This window comes from Cicer arietinum, chromosome 2, assembly GCF_000331145.2.
Source record: "Cicer arietinum cultivar CDC Frontier isolate Library 1 chromosome 2, Cicar.CDCFrontier_v2.0, whole genome shotgun sequence".
In the NCBI taxonomy this organism is placed as follows: domain Eukaryota; kingdom Viridiplantae; phylum Streptophyta; class Magnoliopsida; order Fabales; family Fabaceae; genus Cicer; species Cicer arietinum.
The window spans coordinates 26,542,012-26,553,750 of record NC_021161.2 but is presented as its reverse complement, the minus strand read 5'-3'; the positions used below and the strand labels follow the sequence as shown (position 1 = coordinate 26,553,750).

The 11,739-nt window shown below is 30.9% G+C and overlaps 1 protein-coding gene across 1 annotated transcript in view; it reads left to right on the top strand.

The window, feature by feature from the left end:
• LOC101499555 (O-fucosyltransferase 10) overlaps window positions 1-8,336 on the top strand; it is a 29,979-nt gene extending 21,643 nt beyond the window's left edge. Inside the window, exon 10 of the mRNA XM_073365248.1 lies at window positions 8,224-8,336. Coding sequence (XP_073221349.1) covers window positions 8,224-8,317 — 94 coding nt within the window. The 3' untranslated portion in view covers window positions 8,318-8,336. The remainder of the gene's footprint in view (window positions 1-8,223) is intronic.
• Window positions 8,337-11,739: the final 3,403 nt, after the last annotated feature.

Genomic DNA, 11,739 nt, shown 5'->3' with positions numbered 1-11,739 from the left:
GAGCACAATGTAGACATTCCTGTTAATTACCACAGAACAAAAGCTTAAATGGATGACATGCTTCATTTATTCCAAAATCACTGCATCAAATTGATATTATTTTCAATTCCATTGCTTTGGTGTTTCGACTTCCAGTTTTATGGCATTTTGACGTTGTTTTGTCTTGTCAAGATGTGGGCATTCCAGTTCTGATAACACAAGAGTGATTTATACTTTAGTATGATTGGCTGCTTCAGCTGCTTGAAGATTTCGTGTGCATATTACTTATTTGGATTGGTCGGACAGTTTTCTAGCCTTCAATGTGAAGGTTGCGGTGGAAACACTGCATCAACGTAGTCTCCAGGAAAGGATGTATCAGGAGCAGGACTTGTAAAAGTCAATAATAGAATTTTATTTTTCTTTCTGATCAATGCTTTTTGACCTGGCATTACTCTTTTTTTACATTTTTTATTTATTGTGTAAAATTATTAGTTTAGAAAGAGACTAGATCTAGAGTCAGTGAGTATTCTAGTTTTATCAAGTTTTGGTTCAGTCAACGGATGACTTTGTTTGTGCTCCCTTGCCAGTTTCTTTAATTTTAAAAAGGTAATACCGTGTATTCTTTATACTCTCTTCTATCCTATCATTAATACCTTATGAACTCTTAATAATGATATGGAAAACAGACTTTGAAATGCTCTGAAATGAGTCTAAATCCCCGAACTACAGAAGATCTTTACTAGTAAAGTTATGTAGTGTTAAAAGAAACAAACAACAGTTATTTCAAAGTAGAGGATGGAGTTTGGGTTTCGGTAAATATATTGGACCCCAACGTTGATTGAATTTTCCTTTTTGTCATTTTGGGTTAATGGATGGGACCAAGAAATTATTACATAGAATCTGTTTGTGGCCAAGATTAAAGCTGGTATTTTAATTTAATGAATGTCTGAGGGTACAGTGGTATGATGATGGTGGGTTCCTATATGGGGGACTACGTGACCCGTGTTTGTATTCATGTTGGATGTAATTGTTATGATAGCTTGGTTAGACACTTTAGTTACTGATTTAAGAGATTAGTTAATTTGTTAAATTTGGTTAGACTCATTTAGTTGGTTAAGTTTGAATTGTGTTCTATACATAGAGATATTGTATTAATTGTTTTAGTATATTTTTTAATCATCATGAAATATTTTAAGGATTTTTTTTTAATCAACCTCAAATTTTTTCATATGAGATGAATCTTTTAACTAATTGATGGTTAGGATAACACCAATTGTTAGAGCGAGGAAGTGTCATATGTAGTTTGAGATGAATTAGATATTTGAAACTCGCTCGGAATTTTAACGATAATATTATGATATTCCACACTTGAAAAAGTGACTTAATCTATATTTGATTAAACAAACACAACAAAAAAAAAAAACAATGAGTAATACCGTTGCATTTGTGAAAATAAGTAATACCGTGAGTTTCTAGATGATTATTTTTTTTTTTGACAAAAATGATGAGTTTGTAGGACAATTTAATTTTTTTGGCTTAATTGTAGTTTTGGTCATTTTATTATTTGGCTTAATTTTTTGGCTTAATTGTAGTTTTGATTATCATATTTTAAAAGTTGATAGTTTTGATATCTTTTTTGGAATTTTAAACTAAAAACTGACAATTTGATATATTTTTAATGACGTGATATACAATTTTATGATAGAGAATCATCTAGATGCATTATATATTTATATATTATTAATTAAATTAAAAATATGAAAATTTGTGAAGTTGAAATTTAGATTTTTACTTCAATTTCATGGGTTTTAATCACTGTAAATAATCGTATCATATGTCATGTTATTTAAAATATCTTACGTCATTATTATTTAGTAAAATAATATGAAGAATGGATCAAAACTAATGATTTTTAAAATAAGAGAATTAATTTTATGAATCAGTATAAATAGAAAATTAAAAGTGTGATTAAATTTATTTTTTTACAAAAAAAAAATTGAGTTTTTAGAATAATTTGTATTCATGGGAATGTGATGCATTTTCCGAAAGGTTTTGGGTTTTGGCAGCGTAACAACTAGTCAACTACATCGCTCATGCTCTCCTCCAATCCCCAACACTCAACAATTTGAAAATCTAGTCATGACTATTGCTTGGCCAATTTATTATTGGGACTATTACTTAATTGATACTCTACACCATCCCCACTTTCTCCTTGTCCACTAAGATTTGACTTTGCTTTCTAAAAATTGTGACATGACTAGATTTGGAGATGAATTTTGTTGTATTTGATCTGATTGTATTTTGTTATTTCAAAAATAAACTTTTAAGATGTATTTTGTTTTTTAAAAAATAAACATTTAAGATCTAGACATTTTAGACATATTCTATAACCGATCTTGAATTGCTAAAAGAAATGCAGTTTCTTGTAAAAGTTGGAGGATTGAGTTTGTGGAAATCATAATAAACATAGCTACTAACTTTAGAGTGGGATACAAACGTGTTTTTAAAATTTTGAATTGTGTATCGAAAAACATTTATGATCCAGAATAATTTAAGTTTTCTGAAACATAAATGTGTTTCAGAAAATTTAAATTTTGTGTATCGGAAAAATTGAAACTTTCAGTCTAAAAAATGTGAAAAAAAAATTTCGTTACACAATTATATTTTTGAAATTCAAAATTTGTGTTATGGAAAACTTGAAAAAAGTTTTCTAAAATACACTTTTTTTTTTAGAAAATTCAAATTGTGTTACAATAAACTTTAAGTTTTCCGAACACATTTGTGTAGCAGAAAACTTTTTTCATGTTTTTCGGAACACATACTTGTACCACAAAACAAAGTTTGAACTTTTTTAAAAAAAATGGTAAAAATGGATTTATATTAAAATATGGAAGTATAGGATAAAATTTTCCTTGCATAACATAGTCCCAGGGATCTTCTTTCGGTTCTAAAACTGTGGGAACCTTCCTCTTTGGCCAACTAAAGTGTCCCATTATAGTCTCAAATCTTAAGTATCTATATCTAAGAGACAAAAAAATACAACAAAGGCATATAAAATACCCATTTCAAAATTTAGTCATGACTATTACTCATAAATTTACTTTTCTGACTATTACTTAATTGATTATCTAGTTAACCTAATCAATTGTTCACCATTAAATTATCACAAATGAATTCTTAGACAATTGTTAGGTTTTTACTAAATCTTTAATCGATTATCATAACAGTCCAATTTTTAAACGCATATGTATATATTTCTTCAAAATATCATCTTAAAGGATAAAAATTGAAATCGTTTGTTATAAAAAATATGTACTAAATTTGGTTTTCTTTCAAAGGGAACTCAAATAAAATATTCTTCGAACCAATAAAACAACAAAGGAACATAAATAGATATATCATATGTGTTGGTAGGCAAAAGTAGTCTCATGGTAAATCCAAAATATACAGAACCATTAAATACACTAGGGCTATGAGACCTATCAAATCATTGCTCATACCGCATGAGTATTATCGGTAGACATCTATGCATAAGTGATGGTCTAAGAATTCTATCACTCAATGGTCACGTCAAAAAAAGGAACATAGACAAACCAACAAATGTCAATTGTCAAAGAATTTCATTAATACAGTCATCTCAAAATGAGATAAGTACAACTACCAAAAGTGAGGCACATCGACCTTATTCACAATCCTAAATGAATCATAAACTAACAACTACAGTAGTAGGGGTGACCTCGACACACAACACATGTCCCATCTAATGCCATATCCCTCATAAAAGTAATCTAATCTTCATCTTCAGCCAAGGACAAATCAGTCACCTAAAATATCAAGTCCACCCACGAGATAGATGACTTCGACTGAGCGATATCTTGAAACAACTCTCCACCTCTAAGACATAAGGTTGATGATTGTCCACTAAGAAAAAGAGCTTTGACTCAGCCCAGGGTGACACTTACCACGCCACAGATGGTCAGTCCAAGAAACCCCAGTCCTCGACTGACATAAATGGTCCTGCTATGTCTTCCACCTCCAGCATCAACCCCTTGCCTTTCTCTGCAGCTCCCGATCCAATCGTAGTGTCCCCTACTCTTGATGTGGGAGTCACTACTCTTACTTTGGCCTCCGTCTCACCTCCAACAATAGCATTTCCCGCCGCCATCCATGCACCACTAGTCCCAAGTAGCAAGTCTGAATGTGCAAAGTAGTTTATCCTCTCGCGTGTGATCCCCACATGAAAAACTCCACCTGCCCTGCTACTGGTCGTTACAACCCACCCCGTGTAAGTAGCCTTGCTTGATATTAGGTTGTATAGCCAAGTAGTCACTGCAACCATTAGTAGTTTGTAATTCAAAATCGTCTGAAGAAATAACCCAATTTCTACAATATTGAAATAACATATATACAAAATACACAGATAATTTACGAATAGCATGGAAATTCCCAATTTATCAAAACAAATTTATGCATAAAAAGTCAAACGAGTTCATGCAAATACATACACACCATAGATGCAATGTCTATATGCCACTACAAATGACTATGAAATATCATATCCCCTATGCATAGGGTAGTTGATCACCTTCTAGCATGATCCAAAAATGTTAAATCATAATCATCACTCCATTTCTCGTTCCAAGATTATGAACTCCAACCAATTATGGACGCCATTTACTATGTATGCATATATATATATATATATATATAATAAAATTAACCAACTCATTCACACCAATTATACATAAATCAAATATTTCACATAGGCATGTATAGCAACACACCAACATAGTAAAAAATGTAAATACTCCTACAAAAACATGGTACACTGAGCTTAGAAAGTGCCATAACCTTGCAAATGTTCAGAATCACAAGCGTTAGTCCTTCTAAAATCTCTCGTACCTTAAATAGAGAATTGTCTTAAAACCAAGATCACAACCCCTTTGTACACAAGAAAACAAAAATACATAAAGATTCCAAATCCTAACACCCGATTTTGGTTCAGCCCTTACTAGTAAGGGATGGAGAAAAAAACTTTTCAGAAATTTCTTTCATCCTTAGTTCAAAATACATATTTTAGAACCGTTTCAACAATCAAAACACAAAAATATAAAGATCAAAATTTCCAACACATTCTTTTTTTATTTGAACCAAAATTCAAATTATTCCAAATTTAATTTTTCCTTTAGATCTATTATCACAAGTCATGGATCTATGATATTTGTGAAGGTAAAATCATCCTTGTATAAAACCAATTTTTTTTTGCAAAACTCCAAAATATTTACTACAATAAGTAGATCTACAACATTAACTAAAGACAAACAACATTTAAACGTGATTCATTATCTGAATAATTTTTTTGATGTTTTTATTTGGTGCTTCAAGTGCACCATTCATTTTTAGTCTAGACGGGGATGAGTTGTGGTGTTGAATTTTAAAGGTGGCACACAATTCATCCATAATTTTGTTATTCAGATTTATGGCATTGTTAGTAATGATCTTGCTTGGCAGACTATAATGACATATTTACTCATTTTTTATGAATTTGATTACCACATTTTTCGTTATGTTGGCGTACAAAGTGGCCTTTACCCATTTAGTAAAGTAATCGATTAAAACCAATATGAAGAGATCTCCATTAGAAACTTTCGGTTCGATCATTCCGATGACGTTTATGTTCCACATTGAGAATGATCAAGTTGCTGTAAGGGTGTCCAGAGGCATTAGTGGGGCGTGGATATTGTCAGCATATATTTGACACTTATAGTATTTCTTTACATAATCAAAACATTTTTTTTCTAGGGTGAGAGAAAATAATTTAAATACTCAACCCTACAAATGATGAGAAAAAGTGATTTTTTTCTTTGTGTTTGCTTACTAACACTAGTAAGAAGTAAGAGAGATAAGAGAGTCTTATTTGTTCTTTCTTTCTAAAGTGAGAGAGTGAAAAATAAACAAAGTGAGCGAAGGAGGGAGAGTTTTGAAAATTGAGGACTAAAGAGGGTCTAATTTTTTTTCCTTTCCTAACTCTTACTACACCAAAAATCAACTCTTAAAAAAATTACTTCATGAAGAAAATAACTAGATATTTAGATAGCCATAATTACACCATCTAATCACTCTTACACACATCCCATCACTCGTTTCTCAATATACTTTAGTAAAAATATCTACTCTTCTCACAACTCGACAGATAGAGGAATTCAACAGTAAAGCGCGGTGTCATAAATTATTGGTCGATCGTAATTTCTTTATAATTTAATTAAATGATTTCCCGATGAATAATTTTAACCTACTATGTGAAAATATTTTCTCAAAAATCTTACTAATCTTTACCCTCCCAGGAACTAGGAAAATAGATTTGTCTAAAGAGAGTTGTTTTAAAATTCCACGAACAGTAAAACTGTTTGTTCTATTTAAAGTCTGTAAAATTAAATATTTACGTTTTCAACTATTTTTACACACAAGGGAATTAAAAATCTTTCACCCAGGAAAATATAATTTTGGTACTTCAATTTACAAAATAAAAAAATGGAGCAGACAAACTCAACAACACGTTGAATTAAAAAAAACGGAAAACTATTGAAATTAGGGTTTTGAAAACTACATCTATGATATTACTACTACCCTAAAAAATGTTTTGTCCTCGAAACTACGTGTTGGTAAACAAACTAGGGTGTTCCTCCCTTGTCTTACTCTCTTGCTCCCAAGTCACACCCCTAGTGGTTGAGTTCCAAATTACTTTGACCAACGGGATCTCTTTGTTTCTTAAACGCTTAATTTTCATGTCTTCGATTCTTATAGGTGGCACCTCAAACAATAGATTATCCTTCAACTGAATTGTGTCAGGTTCAAACCAGTGACCGATCCAAAATGTATTTCCTTAATTGTGACACTTGAAACACGTCGTGAATATTGGACAAATTGGAGGTAACAAATCCGATAAGCCACAAGTCCAACTCGTGTAGTAATTTGGTGATGTCCAATAAACTTCAGAGTTAACTTCCTTGATTTTATTGCTCAACCAACTTTAGTAGTATGTGTGACTCTAAGTAACACATGGTCACCTTGACAAAATTCTAAAGGTCTACGACGTTTGTCTTCATAACTCCTTTAACGAACTTGAGAAGTCTTCACCTTCTCTTTTATCCTTTTAACCTTCTTTGTAGTCTGTTGTAACATCTCGGGTCCTACAATCATACTCTCGCCATTCTGGTACCAACATAAAGGTGTCTGACACTTGCTCCCATACAAAGTTTCATATGGTGAAATTTTAATACAGATGCCCTCAGCAACTGGCATCACATCATCCCAACTTTCCCTATCATCTAATACAGATGCCCTCAGCAAATCTTCTAATGACTAATTCATCCTCTTAGTCTATCCATCCATTTGTGGATGGTATGTTGAACTCAATCTTAGACTTGTTCCCAATGCTCAATGCAACACTCCCAAAAAATGAGACGTAAATTTTGGATCACGATCTCATGTAATCTTACGATCTTAGGAATGTAGATCTCTGTTAGCTTGGCCACATTGTAGGTGGTCTTTAAAATTAAAAAGCGTGAGAATTTAGTCAACCAACCCACTATCACTCAGACAAAATCATTCTTCCTTCTAAGATTCCTCCTTATCTTAGGCTATCTAATGATAATTGTCGCGTCCAGTTTGCCTGCAAACAAGGAGTCGTCGCTAATTTTATTTTTTTAAAAGGGAAAATAAGATAAACCTAAAATAAAGATCTTGAACCAAACGTACGAATTTAGGAGTCGATTACTAGTAGGAAAATAATATTATCATACATCGTCCGTTAAAACGGTTACCCTATAATTAATTGTATACAAATTATTTATTTTATCCCTTAAAAAGAATAATAAAAAGGAAAATAAATTATATACATTAATAAAAGAAGGAAAATTATATTTTTATTAATTTGGTTTGACAAGGAAAAGACCTTACTCCTATGTACCCCCAAGTGCAATAGAGAAATCAAATCACTTGTAGTTCTTGGATAGAAAATATTTATATGTTGTCCGACTTTATTATTACATGATTTTAATTATTTATTATTATAATTATTATTTTATATGTACCAAAAAAAAGGTAATAATAATAATAATGAAAAAGATGTGAGATGTCTATTTACATATTGTATATTTTTTATTTTTTATTTGGTTTTAAAGTTAAGAAAAATTGATTATTGTTAGAAAGCAATGGTAACGTGGCAGTATGTGAATGAAACAGATTGACGCGACAACAAAGCAAAATAAATAGCCTGTTAAAGGATTTGCTCGTGCGTTGTTGGGTCTATTGCCGCACAAAGGCCACAGACGGCTGAGGGTGATTGTTGTGGCGCAGAGAGTGAAGATTAATTTCATCTGGCGACGACAACTATCAATTCAAATCTTAAGATAAAAAACTATTTATTGATCTAGTTTTTTGTTATGGTTTTCTGAGTTATTTGATAAAGTCGTGATATGAATTTGTGTTATGTTACAACCAGGTGAACTTTGTTTTACTTGGTAATTGGTTTATAAGCATCATTTATTTATGTTTTTTTTTAGTATGTGTGTTGCAAAAACTAAACTGAAAAATAAAAACCTAGCATATGAGTTTATTTTGTAGAAAATCAAAACTGCGGTTGTTTTAAAAAAAATGATGCAATAAAAATAAGATAATAGGAAAAGAATTAGGCGAGGACAAGAAAATTAAAACTTTACTGTTCAATTGATTTTGTTGTATTGCTTTTTCAAGTTCAAATTGTCTACTCATCCCTATTTTTGCCTATTTTTTTTTTTTTTACTCAATAATGCTCTCTTCCTTCCTCCCTTCCCCCCCTCTTGTTCTGGACTATTTATAGAATTTTTGGACATAGGTTACAAAAGAAAAGAAAATAATTGTGAATGGATTACCATTATACTAATTTTTATTACTCTTAATCCATTTCTTTTCAGTTTCTTTTCATTCAATTGATCACCATTATACAAATTACAATTTATCCATTTCTTTTCAATTTCTCTGCATTCAATTGATCACTATTATACTAATTTATATTACCATTAATTCATTTCTTTTCATTAAGTTATATACGTTTTTTTTTTATGTTTTAGAAAAGAATGAAACGTTTGAACAAGAATGAAAGGCAACCAGGAACCAGCTGCCCCTATTTACTTAGAATTTGCGTGAGAATCAAAGTAAAGGATTATCAGATATCACAACTGTAATTCTGTATTATTATTATTATTATTATTATTATTATTATTATTATTATTATTATTATTATTATTATATTAAATTCAATTAAACCCGGTACCAGGGGGATAAGTACCACTTTTCAAAACGGGTTTGAAATGGGTTTGCATGCCAACCTTTGTATGTTACAACCATTTTATGAATATATTATTTGATGTTCTTATTGGCTGCTTCAACTACACCATTCATTTTTAGTCTACACCGGAATTGTAACAGTCTGACCCTTACCGTTATCGGCACTATTAACACGACCTTCTCGCTCCCCCTTTCCTCTTCGTAGGAAATAATGAGTTTTTGCCTTCCATGGGAATCAAACCCGGTACCAGGGGGATAAGTACCACCGTCCACTCACTCCCATTACCAATTGTTGGAATATTTTGGATAGCAAAATTGGTCAAATAAACGAGTTTAGAGAAGTGGTCCATCCAAAACATTCCTCAAGGTGCAAACACGAGAAGGGGGGTTGAATTGTGTTTGACAAATTTGATAACTTTTTAATAATTTGATGAAGGTTGGTTAGTTTTTATGAATTACTTAGATAAGAAGCAGTCGAATTCAGAGGTAGCAATAAATGAAAAATTTGACACATAGATTTATCCTAGTTCACCACTAACTTGGCTACTTCCAATCCCCTCATTCAAAAGGCTTGAATCCACTAATTCAAATACCTTGAATAACAAAGCACCTGACCCTCCAAGCTAGTCTTCCCAAACAGTCTGACAACCCCATACTTTTGAGGAACTAACCACCTTTACCCTACAAGCCAAATATTCTCCTAACAACGAGACAACCATATCTTGAAGAAGGAACAAAAGATTCAAACTTGAGTAGTTTCTTCTAACAAAGCTGATAATAGTAATAACTCTCACACTCTAAGAAAAAACACTTCAAAAATATTTCTAACTTGAACAAGTGTTTCTCTCTTTGAACTCTAAGATGAATTTGAAATTTTCAGCTTATGAGTTCTTCTACTCTTTTTTAATTTTTGATGATTTTCTTCCTTAGCCTTGAGTATTTAATTATAGTTAAAATTTTGGCTTCAATTTAATCCTTATTTAATTCTGAATTGTATCTTGTTCAGATTGAGTTTGTAAATTCTTTAGATTGATTATGTTCCTATTTTGTTTAGATTGAGTTTATAAATTCTTCATATTGATTCTATTTGTATTTTATTCAGATTACGTATGTAAATTATTCAGATTGATTCTGTTCATAATTTGTTCTAGATAAATCTCGATCAAATCTTCTTCGAATCATGACCTTTTCTTCTTTTCAACTTGGTCAAAGACTTTCTTCAATTATAAATATGAATCAAATTTTATTTTATATTTTTATCAATTAGAAATTTGAATCAAATCTTATTTTAGATTTTCTTCAATTATAAATTTGAATCAAATCTTATTTTAGAGTTTCTTCTATTATAAATTTAAATCAAATCTTATTTAATATTTCTTCAAAAACATGAATCTTCATTCATACTCTTTGAAGTCGAATATATTGTTCTGATAAAATACTTCTGTTATCATCAAAACTCTAAGTATAAAATCAACTTGGTTCCAACAATTCCTTATTGAACAATTCCTTATTGAACAAGTTCAACACGTTTTATTTTCTTGCAAGTTCAACTCGGTATACCACAATGATTTCTTCATGACATTGCCTTTCTACTATGATCTTGATTTCACATTCCACTTTAACCCTTTATATTCGTTGCTTTAGATTTGCTTCTTGTCGACGAGTGACTTCACGTTTTTCCCTAAATTTCTTTAGCAACTCTTTAAGCATGAGACCTTTAATCACTGCAACATTCCTTTCTTGACGTCTGAGTCTCAACTCTTCATTCACACCCCCACAATAATATTCGAGTTCTTTCTTTGCTTGATAAAACCTAAAATAAAGATCTTGAACCAAAAAATGGATTCTTGAGTCGATTACGAGTAGGGGAGTAATATTACTCTACATTGTCTGTTAAAATAGTTACCCAATAATCATTTGAAAACAAATTATTTAATTACTTATTTTACCCCAAAGAGAATAATAAAAAGGAAAATAAATTATTTAAATTTATAAAGAAGGACAAATATACTTTTATTAATTTGATTTGATAAGGGGAACACCGTGATTTTACGTATCCCCAAGTGCAATAAGGAAATCAAAACACACGTAGTTCTTTGATAGAAAATATTTATGTGTTGTCTAATTTTATTATTATACGATTTTAATTATTTATTATTATAATTATTATTATATATGTATAATAAAAGGTAATAATAATAATAATAACAAAAAAAAGGTGAGATGTCTGTTCAAGAATTATATATTTTTATTTTGTATTTTGTTTTCAAGTAAAGAAAAATTGATTCTTGTTAGAAAACAACGGTAATACAGAGGTGTGTGAAAGAAATTGATGGATGTGATGACGAACCAAAATGCGCAGCCTGTTAAAGGATTTGCTTTGCATTGTTGGATCTGTTTCGAAACAAAGGTTGAAGGTGCAAACACGATAAA